This window comes from Martes martes (assembly GCF_963455335.1).
Source record: "Martes martes genome assembly, chromosome: X".
NCBI classification, from domain to species: domain Eukaryota; kingdom Metazoa; phylum Chordata; class Mammalia; order Carnivora; family Mustelidae; genus Martes; species Martes martes.
Genome location: NC_137897.1, coordinates 47,738,576 through 47,763,592, shown reverse-complemented (window position 1 = coordinate 47,763,592; position 25,017 = coordinate 47,738,576). Strand labels below are relative to the sequence as shown.

General features: G+C 40.0%; 1 protein-coding gene across 1 annotated transcript; it reads right to left on the bottom strand.

Annotated features, from left to right (window-relative positions):
• Positions 1 to 22,078: 22,078 nt before the first annotated feature.
• LOC308337367 (profilin-2-like) lies at positions 22,079 to 22,540 on the bottom strand (the record flags this gene model as incomplete). The annotated part of the gene is made up of 1 exon (XM_080795504.1): positions 22,079 to 22,540. The coding sequence occupies one exon, from the start codon at positions 22,538 to 22,540 to the stop codon at positions 22,079 to 22,081; it is 462 nt and encodes a 153-aa protein (XP_080651630.1).
• Between the last annotated feature and the right edge of the window lie 2,477 nt (positions 22,541 to 25,017).

Sequence of the window (25,017 nt, the reverse complement as noted above, 5' to 3'; positions counted from 1 at the left end):
GTTTCAGTCTTCTCCATATAGCTGTCCAGTTTTCCCAGCACCATTTATTGAATAGACTGTCTTTTTTCCACTGGATATTTTTTCCTGTTTTGTCGAAGATTATTTGACCATAGAGTTGAGGGTCCATATCTGGGCTCCCTACAGTGTTCCACTGGTCCATGTGTTTGTTTTTATGCCAGGACCATGCTGTCTTGGTGATCACAGCTTTGTAGTAAAGCTTGAAATCAGGTAACGTGATGCCGCCAGTTATATTTTTGTTTTCCAACATTTCCTTAGCAATTCTGGGTCTCTTCTGATTCCATACAAATTTTAGGATTATTTGCTCCAGCTCTTTGAAAAATACTGGTGGAAATTTGATCGGATTGGCATTAAAAGTATAGATTGCTCTGGGCAATATAGACATTTTAATGATGTTTAATCTTCCGATCCAAGAGCATGGAATGGTCTTCCATCTTTCTGTGTCTTCTTCAATTTCTTTCATGAGTGTTCTGTAGTTCCTCGAGTACATATCTTTATCCTCTTTGGTTAGGTTTATTCCGAGGTATCTTATGGTTCTTGGTGCTATAGTAAATGGAATCGATTCTCTAATTTGCCTTTCTGTATTTTCATTGTTAGTGTATAAGAAAGCCACTGATTTCTGGACATTGACTGTGTATCCTGCCACATTACTGAATTGCTGTATGAGTTCTAGTAGTTTCGGGGTGGAGTCTTTCGGGTTTTCCATATAAAGAATCATGTCATCTGCGAAGAGAGAGAGTTTGACTTCTTCCTTGCCAATTTGGATACATTTTATTTCTCTTTGTTGTCTGATTGCTGTTGCTAGGACTTCTAATACAATGTTGAACAAGAGTGGTGAGAGTGGGCATCCTTGTCGTGTTCCTGATCTCAACGGGAAGGCTGCAACCTTTTTCCCATTAAGGATGATATTTGCTGTGGGTCTCTCATAGATAGATTTGATGAAGTTCAGGAATGTTCCCTCTATCCCTATACTTTGAAGCGTTATAATCAGGAACGGATGGTGGATTTTGTCAAAAGCATTTCTGCATCATTTGAGAGGATCAGGTGGTTCTTCTCTCTTCTCTTATTGATTTGTTCTATCACATTGATTGATTTGCGAATGTTGAACCATCCTTGTAACCCAGGGATGAATCCCACCTGGTCATGGTGGATAATCTTTTCAATGTGCTGTTGGATCCTGTTTGCTAGGATCTTGTTGAGAATCTTAACATCCATATTCATCAGGGATATTGGTCTGAAGTTCTCCTTTTCGGTAGGGTCTTTGCCTCTCTTTGCGGATCAGGGTAATGCTGGCTTCATAAAAAGAGTCTGGAAGTTTTCCTTCTGCTTCAATTTTTTGAAACAGCTTCAGGAGAATAGGTGTTCTTTCTTCTTTGAAAGTTTGATAGAATTCCCCACGGAATCCGTCGGGTCCTGGGCTCTTGTTTTTTGGGAGGTATTTGATCACTGCTTCAATCTCGTTACTAGATATCGGTCTATTCCAGTTGTCAATTTCTTCCTGGTTCAATTTTGGCAGTTTATAGTTTTCCAGGAATGCATGCATTTCACCTAGGTTGCTTAGCTTATTGGCATATAACTGTTGATAATAACTTCTGATGATTGTTTCTACTTCCTTGGTGTTAGTTGTGATCTCTCCCTTTTCATTCATAATTTTATTAATTTGGGCTTTCTCTCTTTTCTTTTGGATTACTGTCGCCAATGGTTTATCGATCTTATTGATTCTTTCAAAAAACCAGCTTCTAGTTTCATTGATACGTTCTACTGTATCTCTGGTTTCTACCTCATTGATCTCTGCTCTAATCTTGATAATTTCCCTTCCTACGTGTGGAGTTGGTTTGATTTGTTGTTGATTCTCCAGTTCTTTAATTTGTAGAGACAGCTGGTGTATTCTGGATTTTTCCATTTTTTTGAGGGAGGCTTGGATGGCTATGTATCTCCCCCTTAGGACCGCCTTCGCTGTATCCCATAGGTTTTGGAGTGAAGTGTCTTCATTCTCATTGGTTTCCATGAATTGTTGAAGTTCTTCTTTGATCTCCTGGTTGATCCAAGCATTCTTAAGCAAGGTGGTCTTTAGCTTCCAGGTGTTTGAGTTCCTTCTGATCTTTTCCTTGTGATTGAGCTCCAGTTTCAAAGCATTGTGATCTGAGAATATGCAGAGAATAATTTCAGTCTTTTGGTATCAGTTGAGCCCTGCTTTGTGACCCAGTATGTGGTCTATTCTGGAGAAGGTTTCATGTGCACTTGAGAAGAATGAGTATTCTGTTGTTTTAGGGTGGAATATTCTGTATATATCTATGAGGTCCATCTGGTCCAATGTGTCATTCAATGCTCTTATTTATTTATGGATTTTCTGCTTCGATGATCTGTCTATTTCTGAGAGAAGCGTGTTAAGATCTCCTATGATTAATGTATTCATATCAATATAACTCTTTATCTTGATTAATAGTTTTCTTATGTAATTGGCTGCTCCCATATTGGGGGCATAGATATTTATAATTGTGAGATCATCTTGGTATATAGTCCCTTTAAGAATTATGTAGTGTCCTTCTGTATCTCTGACTACCATCTTTAGTTTAAAATCTAATTTATTTGATATGAGAATCACTACCTCGGCCTTCTTTTGAGGCCCATTGCCATGAAAGATGCTTCTCCATCCCTTCACTTTCAGTCTGGGTGTATCTTTAGGTTCAAAATGGGTCTCTTGTAGACAACATATGGATGGGTCCTGTCGTTTTATCCAATCTGCAACCCTGTGTCGTTTTATGGGCCCATTTAGGCCATTCACATTGAGAGTGATTATTGAGAGATATGTTTTTATTGACATTGTGTTATCTTAGAAGTCTTTCTTTCTGTCGATTGTCTCTATATTTCTGTTCAATGCTATTCTTAGGATTTTTCCTCTTTTATCGAGTCCCCCTTAATATTTCCTGCAGTGTCGGCTTGGTGGTTGCATAGTCTTTTAAGCCTTGCTGGTCTTGGAAACTCTTTATCTCTCCATCCATTTTGAATGTCAGTCTTGCTGGATAAAGTATTCTTGGCTGCATGTTCTTCTCATTTAGTGCCCTGAATATATCTTGCCAGCCCTTTCTGGCTTGCCAGGTCTCTGTGGACAGGTCTCACGTTATTCTGATGGGCTTTCCTCTGTACGTAAGGAGCTTCTTTGTCCTAGCGGCTTTCAAGAGATTGTATCTACAATTATGATTCCTCAATTTTACTATGAGGTGCCTGGATGTTTTTTTGGAATTTATAATCTTGGGGGGAGACGGGAGACGGTTCTGCCTCTAGTACATGAACACTTGTTCCATTCTCAAGATTGGGAAAATTTTCATGAAGAACTTGTTCCACTATATCTTATAGACTTCTTTCTTTCTCCTCCCCTTCAGGGATTCCAATAATTCTGATGTTGGAAAGTTTCATGGCATCATTTATTTCCCTGATTCTGTTTCGGTGGCTTCTAAGCTGTTTGTTCCAGGCTTCCGCCTGATCCTTTCTCTCTATCTGTTTGTCCTCAAGATCACTAATTCTATCTTCTGTCTCAGTTACCCTAGCTTTTAGAGAATCTAGATTAGATTGGAACTCATTGAGAGCATTGTGAACCTCATCCCTGGTGGCCTTCAGCTCTGCCCTAACATTATGAACATCACCCCTGGTGGATTTCAATTCTGCCTTAATCAATTCCGTTTGGTCATCCATGGCTTTCTCCAACCTAGCTATTGCCTGGATAATTGTTAGCCTGAATTCTCTTTCCAACATATTGTCTATGTTGATAGCCATTAGCTCTGTTGCGGAAGGCCCATCCTCTGTATTTTTCTTCGGTTGGGAATTCCTCCTCCTAGTCATTTTGATGAGAGATGACTGGACAGACGTAGCTGGATATATCTACCGTGGTGCAGTCAAGGTGCACCCTGGAACTCTTCTGAGCACTCAGGATTCCCCACCCAAACGAGAGAAAAAAGAAAAGAAAAAGATAAAAGAGAGAGAGAGAGAGACAGGAAAAAAAGGGAAAATAAAACAGAAGGTTCAGCCCAAATGGGCCCCAGGGTAAGATTTATGGCATATACAAACAAAAACAGACAAAAAAAAAGACTGATAAAATTATATGACGAGAGAAAATATATATATATAGGCAAAAAAGTAAGAACCTCGTCAAAGAGAACCCCAAGTATAATATTTATATACTCTCAGGACAAACATCAATACACAGAGACACTGGCAGAAGTAAAAGATGGAGCATGGTTATAGATTCTCAGTGTGGGCGAGGAAGGTTATTTTGATTCTTCCTGGATGTTATCTTGATATCTTTGTTAAAGAACTCAACTTTCCTAAGATAAAAGGGGGATTAAAAATTGGTTTACCTATAAGGGTAGCATTGATTGGAGAAAGGGGGTTACCTTGAAGTTTAACTCTATATCAATATTAGAAAATAAAAATAAAAAAGGAATAAACTGGACTAAACTAAACTAAAATTTTTTTTAAAAAATTAAAAAAATAAAAAAGCAAAAGAAAAACACATGTGTATGTATCAAAAAATTCAGGTTAGAAGTTTATTATGGAATTTGATGTGCTGGACATCTCACTGTGATGGTAAATAGGTTAAAAAAATATCTATATAAAAAAAGAAAAAAAATGAACCAGAATAGTGGGAATGAGTTAAAAATAAAAGTTGTATCTATGAAGTAGTGGTGGTTGTTCTCTTGTAGTCTTTTTTTTTTCTTTCCTGATTTGTTTTCTGGGGGAGGGGGCTGCCACGTGGGTTTACAGTCAATGATGTTCCCTGAGTTAAGTCCTCCAGCCCCCCTCAAGGGGGTGGGCTCTGAGGAAAACAGTTTTTTCAGGCTTTTGTTCTCTGGAGGTTTTTATGTTTGTTCTCTTCTTTTCTCTCGCCTTGACAGCTTTTGACGGTTTTTGGAGGTTTTGAGGAAAGCAAACTGCACCCCGACCTCCCTCTCAGAGAGAAGCCTCAGTCTGCTTCCCTGCAGATCCTGCAGCCACTGGGCTGCTGGCAGAGCAGGTTCTGAGTCGCGGTCCCTCGGGACGCAAGATCTCCTGCTTGTATGCAAAACCACGGCAGCGGTGGCTGCCTGGACAGCTCCAGACCGCCAGAGAGGTTCCAAGCAGAGATCGCACACTGAGATTTTCCCACTGGCTGGGGCTGGGACTGCCTGGTCTTTCCAGGTCTAAGAGTGCCGGGCTTGCGTGCACCTCTCCCAGGGGAGGGTTTGGGGCACATGCGTCTCCGGTTCTAGCACGGTGCGGGTCCCAGAACACCAGGCTGGGTGTTTGTGCACCTCTCTCAGGGGAGGATGTGTCGCGTGTGCATCTCAGGCAAGGTCTGCCGTCTGGTGTGGCTCCCAGCCCCTCACGGGAGCTGGACTCCACTCGTTCTCGGGCGCGCTGGCGGCTCAGGGACCAAGACCTGGTTTCTCCGCCGCACTCTCTGGCTCAGTGCCGGGGGAGGCCGTCCTGGGTCTGGGGACTTAAGCCCCTGTCCCTAGCTTCCCCAATTCCCACAATTTCCCCCCGCGATCCTTTGCTCTTTTGAGTGCTTTCAACCAGACTCCAAGTTAATGCTGGTCCCCAGACGCAGGGCACTCTCGTATTGGGGTATTATTTTCCAATCGGTCGCCTCTGGTGGCTCCCTCCCCCTTTTGTTTATTTCCGATATCAGTCCGATGTTCCCACTCCACTTTACCTGCCCACTGGCGTCTTCTGCCCCCCCGTAGAGATCTAGACGTGTATAATTCTGATCTCAGGCTGATTTCATGGGTGATCGGAGTTCTTTGGTAGGTAATCAGCTCACTTTAGGGTACAGGTTGAAAAGGCGCCTCCTCCTACTTCCCCACCATCTTGTCTCCCCCCGCCTCTTGGCTTTTGATGTTTGTTTCCTTCCCCACATTAGGGAAGTTCTCTGCTATAATTTGCTCCAGTATACCTTCTGCCACCTCTCTCCTTTTTCTGGGATCCCAATTATTCTAATGTTGTTTTGTCTTATGGTATCACTTATATCTTGAATTTTCCCCTTGTGATCTAGTAGTTATTTACCTCTATTTTTCTCAGCTTCTTTATTCTCCATCCTTTGTTCTTCTATATCACTCATTCTCTCTTCTGCTTCATTCATCCTAGGAGTAAGAGCCACCATTTTGATTGCACCTTATTAATAGCTTTTTAAATTTCAACTTGGTTAGGGTTTAGTTCTTTTATTTCTCTAAAAAGGTATTTTACTTCTGCAGAAAGGGATTTTGTAGTATCTTCTATGCTTTTTTCATGCCGAGCTATCTCCTTTATAATTGTCATTCTGAACTCTAGTTCTGACATCTTACTAATGTCCGTATTGATTAGGTACCTAGCAGTTGGTACTGCCCCTTTTTTTTTTTGGAGGTTAGTTTTTCCACCTCTTCCTTTGTCCAGAGAAGAATAGATGAGCAAAGAAAATGGTAAAATGGTAGCAACAACCCCAGAAAAATATACACTATACAAATTAGAAGAGACCACAAACTGGGGGGGAGAAGAAAGAAAACAAATATGATTAGGCTGGTGAATAGAACAGAGCCACGCTTAATTTTGGGTGTATTTTCTTCTGTTAGAAGAAACTGCCTCCCAAAATTTTAAAGAAAGAAAAACTTATATGTATACTAAGATAAGGGTAAACACAATGAAGGGATGGTCTATGAGTTTAAAGATGAAAATTTTAAAAGATTTTTAAAAAGGAATTGATAAGAAGTTGGTAGAAGAGAATGAAGGAAAGAAGGTGATCAGGCTGGAGACTATGAACAAAGACATGCTGGATTTAGGGTATATTTTGGCCTGTTAGAAGAAACTGTATCCCAAAATTTTTAAGGAAAAAATAACTTATATGTATAAAAAATAAGGTAAAATACAAAGAAGGGATATAATATGATTATAAAAATGAAAATTCAAAAATATTTTTGGAAAGGTATTGATAAAATAGTTAAAATATGTTAAAATAGGAAAGAGGAAAAATTCAAGAAGAATAGAAAAAGGGAAAAAATAATGAAAATTTTAAAAAACTTTAACTTTGAAAGAGTAATGAATTATAGGAAAAAAGACATGAATTCTTTGTGCTGTATTCCCCTAGTGCTAGTGTTTTGTAGTTCTCATCAATCAGCAAACTTGGTCTTGGCTGTATTTCTTGCTGATTTTCTGGGGAAGGCTTGTTGCATTTTTTCTCAAATGTCTTTGTCCGAGGTAGAATTGCACCACTCTTGCCAGGGGCATGGCTAAGCAATCTGCTTGGGTTCCCACTTGGTAGCTTTTGTTTCCTGAAAGATTTCTGTACAGCTATGGGAGAATGAGAATGAAAATGGTGGCCTCCCAATATCTAACCCCAGAGGAGCCAAGAGCTCAGAGCCCCCCTCTTCAGTGAGCCCTCAGAAAAAAGGAGTCAATCAGTCAATCAGTCAACCAGTCTCCCTGGTTTCCGGCTGCAATCCACGCTCACCCAGCCTGTGACTGAGAGTTTCTATCTCTTGCACACAGCCCCGTTTGTTGTCTCCAATCCAGGCAGATTCCTGAAGTGCATTCCCACGCCACTCCTCCAGGTAGAGAAAGGGTGTGGTCTCCCTGGATCTGCCACTTGTGGGGTCCCTGCTCCAAGAGTAGTTTCCTGACTTTGCCTCAGATCATGGTTTATGGAAACCCTGAGCTGAGAGCCCACTCTTCAGCTCCAACTTTGCAGTCAGCTTCCCTGCTTTGATAACCGGGAGCTCTGCTGCACTCAAGCACTCCTGGTATTTCTGTGACCCTGAGGGTCCTAAGACCACACTGTTCCAGCGAAGGTTCCATCCCCCACTTAGCCACTGGAGTGACATCACTCAGTGGAACAGATTTCTAAAAGTTCTGATTGTGTCCTCCCCTTCTCTATCACTTGCTCATAGCCAGCTGATGGAGGCTCCCTCCACTGCGGTCTATTTTCCCATATATTGCCTCAGATTCACTTCTCCGCACATCCTACCTTCCAGAAAGTGGTCAATTTTTCTGTTCCTAGAATTGTTGCTATTCTTCTCTTTGATCTTCTGTTGAGTTTGTAAGTGTTCACAATGGTTTGATAACTAGCTGAATTCCTGAGACCAGACGACATTTAGGTCTCCTACTTCTTTGCCATCTTGCCAATTCGTTGTTTCTGATGGCTGAGTAATATTCCATCATATATATGAACCATTTCTTTATCCATTCATCTGTTAAAGGACATCTCACTCTTTCCATCATTTGGCTATTGTGGACATGGTTGTTATGAACATTGAGGGGCAGGTTCCCTTTCTTTTCACTGTGTTTGTATCTTTGAGGTAAATAACCTAGTAACTCAATTGCTGGATTGTATGGTAGCTCTATTTTTGACTTCTTGAGGAATCTCCGTACTGTTTTCTAGAGTGGCCGAACCAGCTTACATTCCCACCAAGAGTGTAAGAGTATTCCCCTTTCTTCACATCCTCACCAACATTTGTTGTTACATGCCTTTTTAATTTAGCCATTCTAACAGTTGTAATGTAGTACTTCATTGCGGTTGTGACTTGTATTTCTCTGATGACAAATGATGTGGAGCACTTTTTTTTTCATGTGACTGTTAGCCATTTGTATGTCTTCTTTGGACAATTGTCTATTCATGTCCTCTGCCCATTTCTTCACTGTATTATTTGTTTTTTGGTGTTGAGTGTGAGAAGTTCTTTATAGGTCGTGGATAGCAGGCTTTTATCGGTTATGGCATTTGCAAATATCTTCTCCCATTCTGTAGGTTGCTTTTTAGTTTCATTGAATATTTCCCTTGCCATGCAGAACCTTGTCATCTTGATGATGTCCCAATAGTTCATTTTTCCTTTTGTTTCCCTTGTCTTTAGAGAGGTGTCTTGCAAGACATTGCTGCTCTTGGTATTTTGATAGGGATTGCATTAAATGTGGAGATTGCCTTTAGCAATATAGACATTTTACAATATTTGTTCTAGCAATACGTGAGTATGAAATATGTTTCCATTTCTTTCTGTCCTCTTCAATTTCGTTCATCAGCAGTTTATATTTTTCAGAGTATAGATATTTTGACTTTGTGCTTAGGTTTATTCCTAGGTATTTTATGGTTTTTAGTTCAACTTAGATGGGATTGATTCTTTGTTTTCTCTTTCTGCTGCTTCTTTATTGATGTATAGAATGCAACAAATTTCTGTATGTTGATTTTATATCTTGCGACTGTGCTGAATTCAAGTATTAGTTTATCAATTTTTTAGTAGACTTTTTTGGGTTTTTTACACAGAATATTATGTCATCTATAAATAGAGAAAGCATGACTTCTTCCATGCCAGTTTGGATGTGTTTTATTTCTTTTCCTTGTCTGATTGCTGAGGCTATGTCTTCCAGGATTGTATTAAATAACATTGCTGAGAGTGGGCATTCCTCTATTTTCCTAGACTGTAGAAGAAAAGCTCTCAGTTTTTTCATGATTGAAGATATTTGCTGTGGGTTTTTCACATATGGCATTTGTATGTTGAGGTATGTTCCCTCTTACTGTATCTATTGAGAGGATCATATGGTTCTTATCCTTTTTTATTAATATGGTATATCATATTGATTGATTTGTGAATATTAAACCAACCTTGCTGCTTATGCATAAATCCCACTTGATTGTGCTGAATGATTCTCTTAATGTACTGATGGATTTGATTTGCTAATATATTTTTGAGAATTTTTACATCCATGTTTATCAGGGATATAGACCTATAGTTCCCTTTTGTAGTAGAATCTTGATCTGGCTCTGGTATCAGAGTAATGGTGGCCTAATAGAATGAACTTGGAAGTTTCCCTTCCATTTGTAAGGTTTAGAATGGGTTAAGAAAAGTAAGTACTAACTCTTCTTTCAGTGTTTCATAGACTTTTCCTGTGAGGCTCCTTGACCTAGGACTTTTGTCTCTTTGGAGATTTTTGAATACTTCTTCAATTTCATAGGTGTTTATTTGTCTGTGCAACTTTTCTATTTCTTCCTGTTTCAGTTTTGGTCATTTATGTGTTTCTAGAAATTAACCCATTTCTTCCAGGTTGTTCCATTTGTTGCCCTACAGTTTTTTATAAGATTCTTTTGTAGTCGTTTGCTTCTGTGTTATGTTGGTTGTTATTTATCCTATTTCAATTTTAATTTTGGGGGGGGGTCTTTTATTTTTCTTTCTTGCTTTTTTAAACTTTATTTTTTCACTGTTCCAAGCATCATTGTTTATGCGCCACACCCATTGCTCCATGCAATATGTGCACTCCTTAATACTCACCACAAGGCTCACCCAAAATCCCCACCCTTCCCCTCCAAACCCTCAGTTGGTTTCTGAATCCACAGTCTCTCATGCTTCATCTTCCCCTCCGGTTTTTCCTAACACCATTCTCTTCTCCTTCTCCCAATTTCCTCCATGTTACTCCTTAGGCTCCACAAGTAAGTGAAATCCCATGATAATTGACTATCTCTGCTTGATTTATTTCATTCAGCACAATCTCCTCCAGTCCTGTCCATGTTGATACAAAAGTTGGATATTCTTCCTTTCTGATGGAGGCATAATATCCCATCATATATATGGACCATATCTTTTTTATCCATTCATCTGTTGAAGGGCATCATGACTCCTTCCACAGTTTGGCACTGTGGCCATTCCTGCTATAAACATTGCAGTAGAGATGGCCCTTCTTTTAACTACATCTGTATCTTTGAGTAAATCCTAGTAGTGCAATTGCAGGGTCATAGGGTAGCTCTGTTTTTAATTTCTTAAGGAATGTCCACACTGTTTTCCAAGGTGGCTGCACCAACTTGCATTCCCACCAACAGTGTAAGAGGGTTCCCCTTTCTCCACATCCTCTCCAACACTTGATGTTTCCTGTCTTGTTAATTTTGACCATTCTAACTGGTGTAAGGTGGTATCTCAGTGTGGTTTGGATATGAATTTCCCTGATCGCTAATGATGATGAGAATTTTTTCATGTGTCTGTTAGCCATTTGCTTGTCTTCTTTGGAAAAGTGTCTGTTCATGTCATTTCCCCATTTGTTGATGTGATTATCTGGGGTTTTTTTTTTTTTTTTTGAGTTTTGAGTTTTGAGTCTGGATATCAGCCCTTTGTCTGTAGTGTCATTTGCGAATATCTTCTCCCATTCTGTGGGTTGCCTCTTTGTTTTATTGACTGTTTCTTTTGCTGTGCAGAAAGAAGCCTCTGATCTTGATGAAGTCCCAAAAGTTCATTTTTGCTTTTGTTTCCTTTGCTTTTTTACACATATCTGGAAAGAAGTTGCTGTGGCCAATATTCAAGTAACCAAGAGGTTACTTCCTATGTTCCTCTCTAGGATTCTGATGGATTCCTGCCTCACATTATAGTCTTTTATCCATTTCGAGTTTATTTTTGTATATGGTGGAAGAGATTGGTCGAGGTTGATTCTTCTCTACATAGCTGTCCATTTTCCCAGCACCATTTATTGAAGAGGCTGTTTTTCTTCCACTGTATATTTTTTCCACCTTTGTAAAGATTATTTGACCATCAAGTTGAGGGTCCATATCTCGGCTTTCTACTCTGTTCCACTGGTCTGTGTGTCTGTTTTTGTGCCTGTATCATGCTGTCTTGGCGATCACAGATTTGTAGTAAAGCTTGAAGTTAGGCGACATGATGTTCCCAGTTTTGCTTTTCTTTTTTTACATTTCCTTAGCAATTCAGGGTCTTTCGTGCTTCCAAACAAATTTTAGGATTGTTTGTTCTAGCACTTTGAAATAATGAATTTTGAGTATTGAAATGTTGGAATTTTGATCGGAAGGGCATTGAAAGTATATATTAATCTAGGTAGTATAGACATTTTAACAATATTCTTCCGATCCATGAGCATGGAATGCTTTTCCATCTTTTTGTGTCTTCTTCAATTACTTTCATGAGTGTTCTATAGTTCCTTGAGTGTAGATCCTTTACCTCTTTGGTTAGGTTTATTCCCAGGTATATTATGGTTCTTGCTGCTATAATAAATGAAATGGATTCTCTAATTTCCTTTTCTGTACTTTCATTGTTAGTGTATAAGAAAGCAACTGATTTCTGTACATTGATTTTGTATCCTGCCACATTACTGAATTGCTTTATGAATTCCAGTAGTTTGGGGGAGGAGTCTTTTGGGTTTTCCATATAAAGTATCATATCATCTGTGAAGAGAGAGAATTTGACTTCTTCTTGGCCAATTTGAATACGTTTTATTCCCCTTTCTTGTCTGATTGCTGTTGCTAGGACTTCTAGTACTATGTTGAACAACAGTGGTGAGATTGGACATCCTTGTCATATTCCCTAGGCTGTCAGCTTTTCCCCATTGAGAATGATATTCGCTGTGGGTTTCTCACTGATAGATTTTATGAAGTTGAGGAATGTTCCCTCTATCCTTATACTTCGAAGTATTAACCAGGATCGGATGCTGTATTTTGTTAAATGCTTTTTCTGCATCAATTGAGAGGGCCATGTGGTTCTTTTCTCTTCTCTTATTGATTTGTTCTATCACATTGATTTATTTAGGAACGTTGAACCACCCTTTCAGGCCAGGGATAAATCCCACTTGGTCATGGTGGATAATCTTTTTAACGTACCGTTGGAATCTACTAGCTAGGATCCTGTTGGAAATCTTGCCATCCATATTCATCAGGGATATTGGTCTGAAATTCTCCTTTTGGATGGGGTCGTTTCCTGGTTTGGGGATCAGGGTAATGTTAACTTCATAGAAAGATTCTTGAAGTTTTCCTTCTGTTTCTATTTTTTTGAAACAGCTTCAGGAGACTAGGTATTATTTCTTCATTGAATGTGTGGTAGAATTCCCCAGGGAATCCGTCAGGTACTGGGCTCTTGTTTTTTGGGAGTTTTGATCACTGCTTCAATCTTTTTACTAGATATTGGTCAATTAAGGTTTTCAATTTTTTCCTGATTGAGTCTTGGAAGTTTGTAGGTTTCCAGGAATGCATCCATTTCTTCTAGGTTGCTTAATTTATTGGCATATTACTGTTGATAATAATTTCTGAGGATTGTTTTTATTTCCTTGGTGATGGTTGTGATCTCTGCCCTTTCATTCATAGTTTTATTAATTTGTGTCCCCTCTCTTTTCTTTGGATTAGTTTGGTCAATCGTTTTTCAATCTTATTGATTTTTCCCAAAAACCAGCTTGTAGTTTCATTGATATGTTCTACTGTATCTCTAGTTTCAACTCATTGATCTATACTCTGATCTTGATTATTTCCCTTCAATTTGTTGTTGATTTTTTTAGTTCTTTAAGGTGTAAAGACAGCTTGTGTATTCTGGAATTTTCTTTCTTTCTTTCTTTCTTTCTTTTTTTTTTTTTTTGAATCAGACTTGGATGGCTATGTGTTTCCCCTTTAGGACCGCCTTTGCTGTATCCCATAGGTTTTGGGCCGATGTGTCATCATCCTCATTGGATTCCATGAATTGCTTAAGATCTTCTTTGATTTCCTGGTAGATCCAAACAGAGTGGTCTTTAGCTTCCAGGTGTTTGAATTCCTTGCAAACTTTTTCTTGTGGTTGAGTTCCAGTTCCAAAGCATTGTGGTCTGAGAATATGCAGGGAATAATCTCTATTTTTAGGTGTTGGTTGAGCCCTGATTTGTGACCCAGTACGTGGTATATTCTGGGGAAAGTTCCATGTGTGCTTAAGAAGAATGAATATGCTGTTGCTTTAGGGTGGAATGTTCTGTAAAGCAACAGCATATTCATTCTTCTTAAGCACACATGGAATATATATGTATATATATATATATATATGTGCATGTGTGTGTGTGTGTGTGTGTATATATATATATGTATATAGTCCATCTGGTCCAATACTTCATTCAAAGCTCTTGTTTCTTTATTGGTTTTCTGCTTGGATGATCTGTCTATTGCTGAGAGTGGCATGTTAAGATCTCCCACAATTAATATATTCATATCAATATGACTCTTTATCTTGATTAACAGTTGTCTTACGTAGTTGGCTGCTCCCATATATATTTACAGTTGTTAGATCTTGGTGGATAGATCCTTTAAGAATGATGTAGTGTCCTTTAGTATCTCTCACTACAGAGTTTAGCTTAAAATCTAATTTATCTGAGATGATAATTGCTATCCCAGGTTTTTTTTGAGGCCCATTGACATGAAAGATGGTTCTCCAGCCCTTCAGTTTCAGTCTGGATTTATCTTTGGGTTCCAAATGTGTCTCTTGCAGACAGCATATTGTTGTTTTATCCAATCTGCAACCCAGTGCCATTTTATGGGAGCATTAGGCCATTCACGTTGAACATGATTATTGAAAGATACATTTTTATTGACCTCGTGTTGCCTGTGAAGTCCTTGTTTCTATAGACTGTCTCTGTAAATTTCTGTCCTATGTCACTCTTGGGTTCTTTCTTCTTTTATAGAACCCCCCCTTAATATTTCTTGTAGTGCTGGCTTTTTGGTCACATACTCTTTTTCACCTTGCTGGTCTTGGGAGCTCTTTATCTCTCCATCCATTTTGAATGTCAGTCTTGCTGGATAAAGTATTCTTGGCTGTATGTTCTTCTCATTTAGTGCCCTCAATATGTCTTGTCAGCCCTTTCTCACTTGCCAGGTTTCTGTGGACAGGTCTAAAGTTATTCTGATGGACATAAGGAATCTCTTCCACCTAGGTGCCCTCAGAAGCTCTTGTCTAATATTATGATTCATCAGTTTCACAATTAAGTGCCTCAAGTTCTTTCTAGATTCATTGATCTTGAGAGGTGTTCTTTCTGCCTCTAGGACACAAACGCTGGTTCCACTCCCCAGACTAGGAAAAATTTCATCCAGAATTTGTTCAACTCTATCTTATAGTCTTCTGTCTTTCGCCACCCCCTCAGGAATCCCAATAATTCTGACTTTGGAACGTCTCATGGCGTCATTTATTTTCCTCATTCTCGTTTCATGGCTCCTAAGCTGTTTGTTCCAGGCCTCCTCCTGATCCTTTATCTCTATCATTTTGTCCTTTAGATCATTAATTCTATCTTCTGCCTCTGTTACCCTATTTCATAGAGTATTTCGATTAGGTTGTATTTCATTGATAGCATTTTAACTTCTTCTTTGTTGGCTCTCACTTCTGCTCTTATAGATTCTATGTTGTCACTAATGGTTTCCTCCAACCTAGACTTTGGCTGGATAATTGTTACCCTGAATTCCCTTTCCAAAATACTGTTTATGTCCATATCCAATAGTTCTGATGGAGAGGGTACAGTCTCTGAATTTTTCCTCTGTTGGGTGTTCCTCCTCCTAGTCATTTTGGTGAGTGGTAGTTGAGGGGATTTATAGCTGAATATATCAACCACCATCCAGGCAAGGTGCACCCTGGAATGCTTCAGAGAAATCCGACGTCACCATCAAAAAAAAAGAAAAAAGGAAAAAAGAGAGAGAGAGTAAGAGAGAAAGAAAAAAAAAAAAAAAAGAAAACCCAGGCAGAATGAGCCCAAAAGTAAGATTTATAAGATATATAAACAAAAATATACAAGGAAAAAGCCAACAAAAGTGAATGATAAGAAAGAACGAAAAAAAAAAAAACCCAGTCAAAATAAAACCCAAGAATAAGTTTTATATAATACCAGGACAAAAATGCACAGATACACTAGAAGAAGGAAAGATGGGAGGGTGATTATAAATCCTGGATGTACAAGAGGAAGGTTATTTTGTTTCCTCCTGGTTGTATCTTGTTATCTTTGTTAAAGGACTCTAATTTCCACAGATAAAGGGAGATTAAAACTGGTTTATACATAAGGGTTTTATTGCATATGGAGAAAGGATTACCTTGAAACTTACATCTATATGTATTACAAAAAAGAAAAAAAGAAAAGAAAAAGAAATACACAGGTATATGTATGAAAAATGTCCAAGTTAAAAGGTTGTTATGGAGTATGTTATATTAAACCTCTAGTTTTAGTGGTAGGTAAATTAAAGAAATTGAAAGAACAAGAATTGTGGAATGAATTAAAAAAAAAAAAGCTCTATCTATGAAATATACTGGTTTTAGGGCAATACCGGGAGCTTAGTATTTTTTTTTCTCCTGATGTTGGGGTTTTAGTTTTATGGGGACCCTGTGGTGATTGTCCTCTCAGTCTCTTGGCTTGCCTTCTTGGGGAGGGGCCTGTCGCATTGTTTTTCTGTCAGTCTTGTTTGGGCTGAGTCGTCCTCCCCCCTTATCAAGGGGCTGGGCTCTGTGGGAACCGGTTTTTCAGGCTTTTGTTCTCTGGAGGGTTTTTTTTTTTTCTTTTTGGAGGTTTATTGTAAAGCAAACTACACTGAGACCTCTGCCTCAAAGAGAAATCTCAATTTGCTCCCCTCTGGGTTTTCCAGAACACAGACTCCCCCTCTGAAAACTCTGCTGAACAGCACAACTTCCCATAGGTGGTGCGCATCCCCAGCCACTGTCTCAGGGTTTGTCTGATGTGCCTGCTTGTCTCTTCAATCCTGTGCCACTAAAACCGCAAGTGATATTGGTCCAGGGAGCCCGCTTCTGGTGGCTGCCTTTACCAGCACTGCATTCTGGGTACCAGACCCATGCCACCTGGAGTGCTGAGGGATCCCGACCAGAGATCATACTGAGTTCGTTCAGGGGAAGGCGGGGAGTGTCCAGACCCTCAGCTGGTCCTAGAGACCCCAGGTTAGAGTCCACACCAAAGTCTCTCAGGCAAGGGCAGGGAGTGCAGTCAAACCGTGGTTGCACAATGTGCGTAGAGTGCAAAAATATGTGGTTCTAGAGAGGTCCCATCAGTCTCCCTCAAGTTCAGGCAGGAGTGTGCCCAGCCAAGTAGTGGACAAGTAACAGAAAGTCATGAGCTCAGGGACCATGGAGGCTCTGACGTGACTCTCTCTGGCATGGGTGGTCATTAGCAATGGTGCTCCTGGGTCCGTGGGCGTAGACCCATGCCCATGACCGCCTGATTCCAACAGTTGCCCCTTAAGGTCTTTTGATCTTTTTGAGTGTTTTTTTTTTTTTTTTGGAGTGCTTTTAACCAGACTCCATGTTAATGCTGGTACCCAACCACAGGGTACTTTCATATTGAGATATTACTGTACAATGGGTTATTTCAGGTGGTTCCCTCCCCCTTCTGCTTATCCTCTGATATCAGTCCAAGCATGCCCACTCAGCTTTACCTCTCCACTGGGGTCTTCTACCCCCATAGAGATCCAGCAGTGTATAATCTTACATCTCAGGCTGATTTCATGGGTGTTCAGAATGTTCTGGTAGATATTTAGCTCACTTTGGGAGACTGGTTGAAACAGGGTATCCTACTTCTCTGCCATCTTGACCATCCCCTCGAATTACTGAATTTTCCTGTTGAAACCAATATTGCCCTGTATGTTAACTAAATAAAATTAGAAAATAAATAAAATAAAATAAAAAGAGTCTCTTTTAGGAAGCATATAGATGGATCTTTTCTTTATCCTTTTGTACCCTACGTCTTTTAGTTGGAACATTTTGGTCATTTGTATTTAGAGTAGTTTTTTAAATTTTATTTATTTATTATTATTTATTTCTTTCAGCGTAACAGAATTCATTGTTTATGCACCACCCCCAGTGCTCCATGCAATACGTGACCTCCATAATACCCACCACCTGTCTACCCCAACCTCCCAACCCCCGCCCCTTCAAAACCCTCGGATTGTTTTTCAGAGTCCATAGTCTCTCATGGGTCACCTCCCCTTCCAATTTCCCTCAACTCCCTTCTCCTCTCCATATCCCTATGTCATCCATGTTATTTGTTATGCTCCACAAATAAGTGAAACCATATGATAATTGACTCTCTCTGCTTGACTTATTTCACTCAGCATAATCTCTTCCAGTCCCATCCATGTTGATACAAAAGTTGGGTATTCGTTCTTTCTGATGGAGACATAATACTCCATAGTGTATATGGACCACATCTTCCTTATCCATTCATCCATTGAAGGGCATCTTGGTTCTTTCCACAGTTTGGCAACCGTGGCCATGGCTGCTATAAACATTGGGGTACAGATGGCCCATCTTTTCACTACATCTGTATCTTTGGGGTAATTACCCAGTAGTGCAATTGCAGAGTCATAGGGAAGCTCTATTTTTAATTTCTTAAGGAATCTCCACACTGTTCTCCAAAGTGGCTGCACCAACTTGCATTCCCACCAGCAGTGTAAGAGGGTTCCCCTTTCTCCACATCCTCTCCAACACACGTTGTTTCCTGTCTTGCTAATTTTGGACATTCTAACTGGTGTAAGTTGGTATCTCAATGTGGCTTTAATTTGAATGTCCCTGATGACTAATGATGATGAATACTTCGCTGAAAAGAAAAAAAAAAGAACAGAATGATATATGGAAGTGTTGAACCACTGTATTGTATATCTGAAACTAATCTTATACTGTATGTTATCTAACTGGATTTTAAATAAATAAAAATTTTTAAAAATTTGCCTTTCTAAAGAGTGGAAAATATCTCATGGTTTTGAATTTTATTATATTTAGTGAAATTAAGCATCTTTAAAAATATATTTGTTGTCAGTTTCTATAAGTTATTGATTTATATGAATTCTTTATGAAGTAAGAAATGAAACATGTGTTATCTGTGTTGAAAAATTTTCCCCAGTACCATTTGTCCTTAGACAAATGGCGTTTTTTTTTTGATAATATATAAATTTTCAAATCTCATGTGGTTAAATTTAATTATTGTTTTAGAATTTCTGGATTTTGTGTTCTGCTTCAAAAGACCTCCCCTCCTCTAAAATTATAAATAAATTTATCACACCATTTTCTAAAAAAAAAAAAAAAAGAAAGAAAGAAAGAGAGGGCCCAGAAGGAGGGTGATGAAGGCTTTTGTTCTGCTTTACTCTTCCACCCTGGGAGTCAGCTTCTCCTGCCTCACCATCCTGCTTAAGAATGCTGCAGATGGAGAAGGAAAGGGCCATTGTACTGAGAGGCTTCAATTGCATTGGCCTCCTGATAATTCCTCAACAGACCAGGCGCATTCTTTCTTCAGGGCTTTTAAAGGGCTCTTCTCTGCCTGAAATGCATCCCTCAGTTTCTGACATAGCTTACTCCTTTACTTCATTAGGCCTCTGCATGGATATCTTCTTTCCAGAGAGGCTGCCTCTGACCTCATTGTTCAATAGTTTCTCTCATCATTCTTTATCTCCCTTTATACTGCTTTGTCTTTGTAACATTAATCATCTCCTGATACACATTATGTTTCTCCCATTAGAATATAAACTCCATGAACATAAAGTTTTGTGTATTTTGTCTACTAATATATCTAAAATTGCCTGACACATAGTGGGAGCGCAATACATGTTTGAATAAACAAAGTACTTCAAAACATTTACTTCATGGTGCTATAATTTATCTTTTCACTTATCTTGTCCCCACTAAAATCTTATCTAAGAAACCTGTTTTTCCTCTCTTTTTTGACATTTAATTACTTAGCTAATGCGTAGCATGGAATGTATTGGATGAATGATTGGGTGACCTGCCAGAGATGTTGTAGGGGGGTTTCAAACATTAGATGTGGTTGGCCTAAACCCATGCTACCCAGATATTAGATACACATGGCTATGGAACATTTGAAGCTTTTCTGAATTGAGATACATTTACAATAGCAAATGCAAAATTTTCAAAAGATTTTGAAACCTTGACATAGAAACATGTAAAATATCTCATCAGCAATATTTTCATTGAGTATATGTTTAAATAGTAATATTTTGATGTACTGGGTTTAATAAATTATATTCTTAAAATTAAGTTCACCCGTCTTACTTCTTCTTTAATCATCAAGATCAAAAGCTTCTGCACAGCAGAGGAAACAGTCAACAAAACAAAGAGGCAACCCACGGAATGGGAGAAGATATTCGCAAATGACACTAAAGACAAAGGACTGATATCCAAGATCTATAAAGAACTCTGCAAACTCAACACACACAAAACAGATAATCATGTCAAAAAAGGGGCAGAGGACATGGACCCTTCTCCAAAGAAGACATATAAATGGCTAAGAGGCACATGGAAAAATGTTCATCATCACTAGCCATCAGAGAGCTTCAAATCAAAACCATATTGAGATACCACCTTACACCAGTTAGAATGGCAAAAATTAACAAGAAAGTAAACAACTTGTGTTGGAAAGAATGTGGAGAAAGGGGAACCCTCTTACACTGCTGGTGGGAATGCAAGTTGTTGCGGCCACTTTGGAAAACAGTGTGGAGATTCCTCAGGAAATTAAAAATAGATCTTCCCTATGACCCTGCAATTGCACTGCTGGGTATTTACCCCAAAGATACAGATGCAGTGAAAAGAAGGGCCATCTGTACCCCAATGTTCATAGCAGCGATGGTCACAGTCGCCAAACTGTGGAAAGAACCAAGTTGCCCTCCAAAGGATGAATGGATAAAGAAGATATGGTCCATATATACTATGGAGTATTATGTCTCCATCAGAAAAGATGAATATGCAACTTTTGTAGCAACATGGATAGGACTAGAAGAGATTATGCTGAGTAAAATAAGTCAAGCAGAGAAAGTCAATTATCATATGGTTTCACTTATTTGTGGAGCATAGGGAATAACATGGAGGACATGGGGAGATGGAAAGGAGAGGGCAGTTGGAGGAAATTGGAGGGGGAGATGAAGAATGAGAGACTGTGGACTCTGAGGAACTAACTGAGGGTTTTGGAAGGGAGGGGTGGGAGGTTCGGTGAGCTCGGTGGTGGGTATTATGGAGGGCACGTAATGCATGGAGCACTGGGTGTGGTGCGTAAACAATGAATTCTGGAACACTGAAAAGAAATTAAAAAATAAATAAAAATTTTAAAAAAGAAAATCTTAAATTACATATGTGACTAGAATTATATTTGTATTAAGTAGAACTGCCCTAGATATTTCGACAACCTCCATGTTTAAACTTTGACATTTACAAGCTTGTGAGGTTATGTGTTGTGGTGTTGTATAGGTGGGTCCATGTAATTAACACAGAAGATGATTGATTCTCTCTAATCACTGCTCCTGAGGGATTGGTGACAGTAGGACCAAATAAGTACCAGGTCAAGTAAGCACTATGGTTTATTACTCAACCTCATCTTTCTCATTCTGCCTTCTCTTGCCCCATAGTCCTCAGAGCTGCTAACAAAAAGCCAGACTGAATGGTTAGAATTTTTCACCTCCTTTCTTAGTTTCATGCCCATCCTGGTAGTGAGAACAATAAACAGTTTAAATGGTCCAAAGGTGAGCTACAAATTCAAAAAGGAAAATATAGTCACCTTGCATCACCTATACCCAGTAGACTCTCTACTTTGGAAATTCTCTCTCTTCTGGTAAGTAATTTTAGTGATGCAGCCAATTCCCCTGTCAGAGCTCTGTGCTGAGTTATCCAAATATAGAAAAGTAGAAGACACATCATCTGCTCTTTAAGGTGATTATAATGAAGTTGGGAAACAAAATTTATGTGTGTGGAAAGTTAAACAAGAACACAAAATAGTCATCCAAGAAATGTTGGGCAGAGTGTGATTAAGGGCCAAATAAATGACCCAGAGAGTTAATGCTTTAGGAATTCAAATCAGTGTCAACCCCAAGGGTCAAGGAAAGTAGAGAAAGCTTCTCATGGAGGTAGTACATAAGCTGGGGCTTGGAGGATCTGTGTGCTGTTACAAAATCCTAGATTTCCAGAGTTTAAATGGCCCTTAGAGACATAGTGTACTCCCCATTATGTAGATAAGGATATTGAGACCCAGAGAGAAAAGTCTCATAATGAGTAAGGAAAAATTTGGGATTAAAACCAAGATTTCTTAGTTCCCAATCTACTACTCTCTCCTTCAGGTGCTAAGGAAGGATGATGTTCTAAGTCCAAAAAAGGCCCAGAAGCCTTAATGCCTTAACACTTCATAATCTTCCCCCCTCCCAACACACACACACACACACACACCCCACACACCATCATACATACACACACATCCTCAAACCTTATATGGGATCTCTTCCTGTTTTTTTCAAGACCAGGTTAACTTAGCAGGTAATACAGATAACACTGAATTCAAATTCCAGGTCAGACACCAATTCCTTTTTATTTAATTAGAAATGGGCCATGTGTTGATGAATGGCCTCTCTGATGTAACCTGCCATTTCAAAAGCCTTAAGGTTGAGAGGCCCTCCTTCTGTTCCTTTTTGTCCCATCACCACAAGGTATACAGACTCAATCTGAACTACAGTCACTGCCTGGCTGCCCCGACTCTGGCCTTTCGTGCGGAGGTCCATGGTGTTGTTGCCCTCAGTGTAAAGGTTGTCCCGAATCAACAAGCATTTGGTCCCTGCAAGGGTGATTCCCTGAAGAAACAACTTCTCTCTCCCCTCTCTCGCCAGCAAGATCTGAATTTCTTCCTGAGTCAATTGGAACAAGTTGCCTTCGGGGTAAGAAGCTAACAACCAGGGTGGAGAATTGGTGATAATTGCTGCATCACAGCACATCCCAGTCTGTAGGAAGAGGGTAATGCAGTCTTGCCAGACCTCTTCGCTGATATCCCCTATGCACTGCATGATTCAAGTAAGCTGTCTCTAAATGATGAATAATGTGCTTTCTAGTAATTTGGTCTGCAAAGAAGTTTTTTTAGCAGTTGTCTTAAGATGACTGATAAGCTGAGACTGAAATAGTCTAAAAATACAGTCTGTTTCTGATGGCCATTCCCCAGAAGCACAGTGGAGGAGGTCTTGGTGGCTTGTGTGGCCCAGCTGTCCTCTGCTCTGATTTATCAAGCTACCTCTTGAGCATGAGTGAGGTCACAAAGGCTCTGTGACTTTTTAGTCATCATCCACCACATCATGGGTGACTTTGGTAGCAGCTTTCTGAGTCTGTACCTCTAGCTATTGAGATAGACAGTGGAGCAAAGTATACCTACTCCCCTAGGATACCATGGGAAGAACACCAACCCCCAACAGTGGAAAAGCCCTCAAAGTAGAATATAGGTGGGCAATATAGGGAAATATATAAGTGGGCAATATAGTTGGAAGTTTGGTTATAAAACAGGACAGATTTGCTGCAGCAACTAGCATTTCAGATGTTGGCTAATCTTGCTGAGGCCTGAGCTCTAGGTACAAAGTCAAAAACCCCACAGACTCAGAAGTTCACAGATCTTTTTGGGAAAAACACAATAGCTTCTTCATGGTTTCCCTGCCTCCAGACTCCTTCCCTCTAGTTTATCTTCTGGCCCACACCAGCTGTGAGTCTAGAGTTATTCATTCTTATCTAGCCATTCAGCAAGTATTTATCAAGCATTCATTATGTGCCAAGTACTTTTCTAAGCACTGGAACACAGTAGCAAACAGAGAAAAACCTCATGGAAGTGACATCATAATGGGGGAGACAAACAAATAATTTGAGGCCCATACTTTTTCCTCCATATTTCCCCTCTTAACCCCAGGCTTTCTTTACTCTAGTGGGGGTCCAATTTGACTTCTGATTCTTCTGAAACCTTTGGCAAGCTACTGCCTGTCCCTCAATTTCCTCTGAAATGACATCAACTTGCTTTAAGAAGGAAATGTTAGGGGAAATGGATAAAGTTAATGGTGGATAAAATCTTGGGTAGCTTTGAAAGTTTATTTATGCAACAAGTATTTATTAAGATTTTACTGTATGCCAAGTCTTTTCTAGACTTTGGAGATCTAGCAGTGAACAAAAGTCCCTGCCTCACAATTTGACAAAAAATAAATGACATTTATAATATATCAGGTTTTCCAACACCCAGAAGTTATTTTTTCCATCACAAGTCTGATTCAAAGAATACCACTGAATGGCTGCATCTGTCCACACCTCATTTGAGAGGTGGTCTGGTCCGCCCTTCATCTGTGATGACAAAAATTATGAGGTTACTGCAATCGTCCAGGACTTAACTAGGCTAATGATAATAGACTAGTAAAAAAGGGGAATAAGAAGAGGATATGCTTTTCAGAAAATATTCTACTGTGACTTATCCAAGTTCTCACAGCTAGGAAGCTTTTCAGAAGCCCCTTGCCAGAATGGGATTGTCCGTCCTATCTTGGTAGGGTGCCATCACTGTTAACATTAGACATTAATGGAATTATATAGGTGCCCAGAACACTTAGAGCATTAAAGTATGTGTGAGAAGGGAGACAGTACTCGAGTCTGGGACTTATATCCCGGGCCAAACCTGTAGCCGAAACCAGAAAACCATCAGCTTCCCATCACAAAGGGCATTTGCCAAGAAGCAAGATGGCGGGAGAGGCCATGAACTAAGTATCACGATAGAAACTGCCTGGAGGGTCACGTGACGAGAGTTTGTGCCGGGGCAGAGAGGGCAGTGCGGGTGGCAGAGTTGAGCAAGTAGAAGCTGGAGCGTGGAGGCAACGGGAGTAGTGGCTACAGTGACAATCCAACTAGTACTGAGGATTTCAGGTGGCGGGAACATGGACCATGTCATGGTGCCCAAGGTAAGGAGGAGAGTTAGGAGAGGCTGGGAGCCTCAAGCTCTCTTCAGGTGTCCAAGGGAGAGCCCAGGCACACCCTCTCAAACCTTTTCTGGGAGCTCTTTGACGCCCTCTTCCCTCGCTGGGATCCGCGTTCTCCGCCATTCACACCCCCTTTCAACCAAACTGTACTTTTCTCAGGGCCGCCTTCCGGCTGCCGCACGTTGGAGAGGTGGTCTGTGCCAACTGTCCCCTCACGCGACGCAGGGTGCGCACCTGCCAGGTCCCTCCCTTCCCTGTCCCTCAGACTCCAGTTCCTTCTGGCACCCCAGCAGTCACCTCACACACCCCCTTTCGCCAGCCTCTTAACACACACTGGCCACTCTTGTAACCGCCTTTCTCAAATGCCCCACAAGCTATCGCATCCTAGAGAGTTACTTCCTCTATCCTGCGTTTTCCTACCCTCCTCTTGACTCCCTCTGCCCCTAACCTGCCACTATGGCTGCCCAGACCACCACCACTGCCCCTGATTCAGTGCGGTTTTAGGTATGGGGGCTACTGCATCTCTCCAGCCCAAGCTGGGCTATGTACAA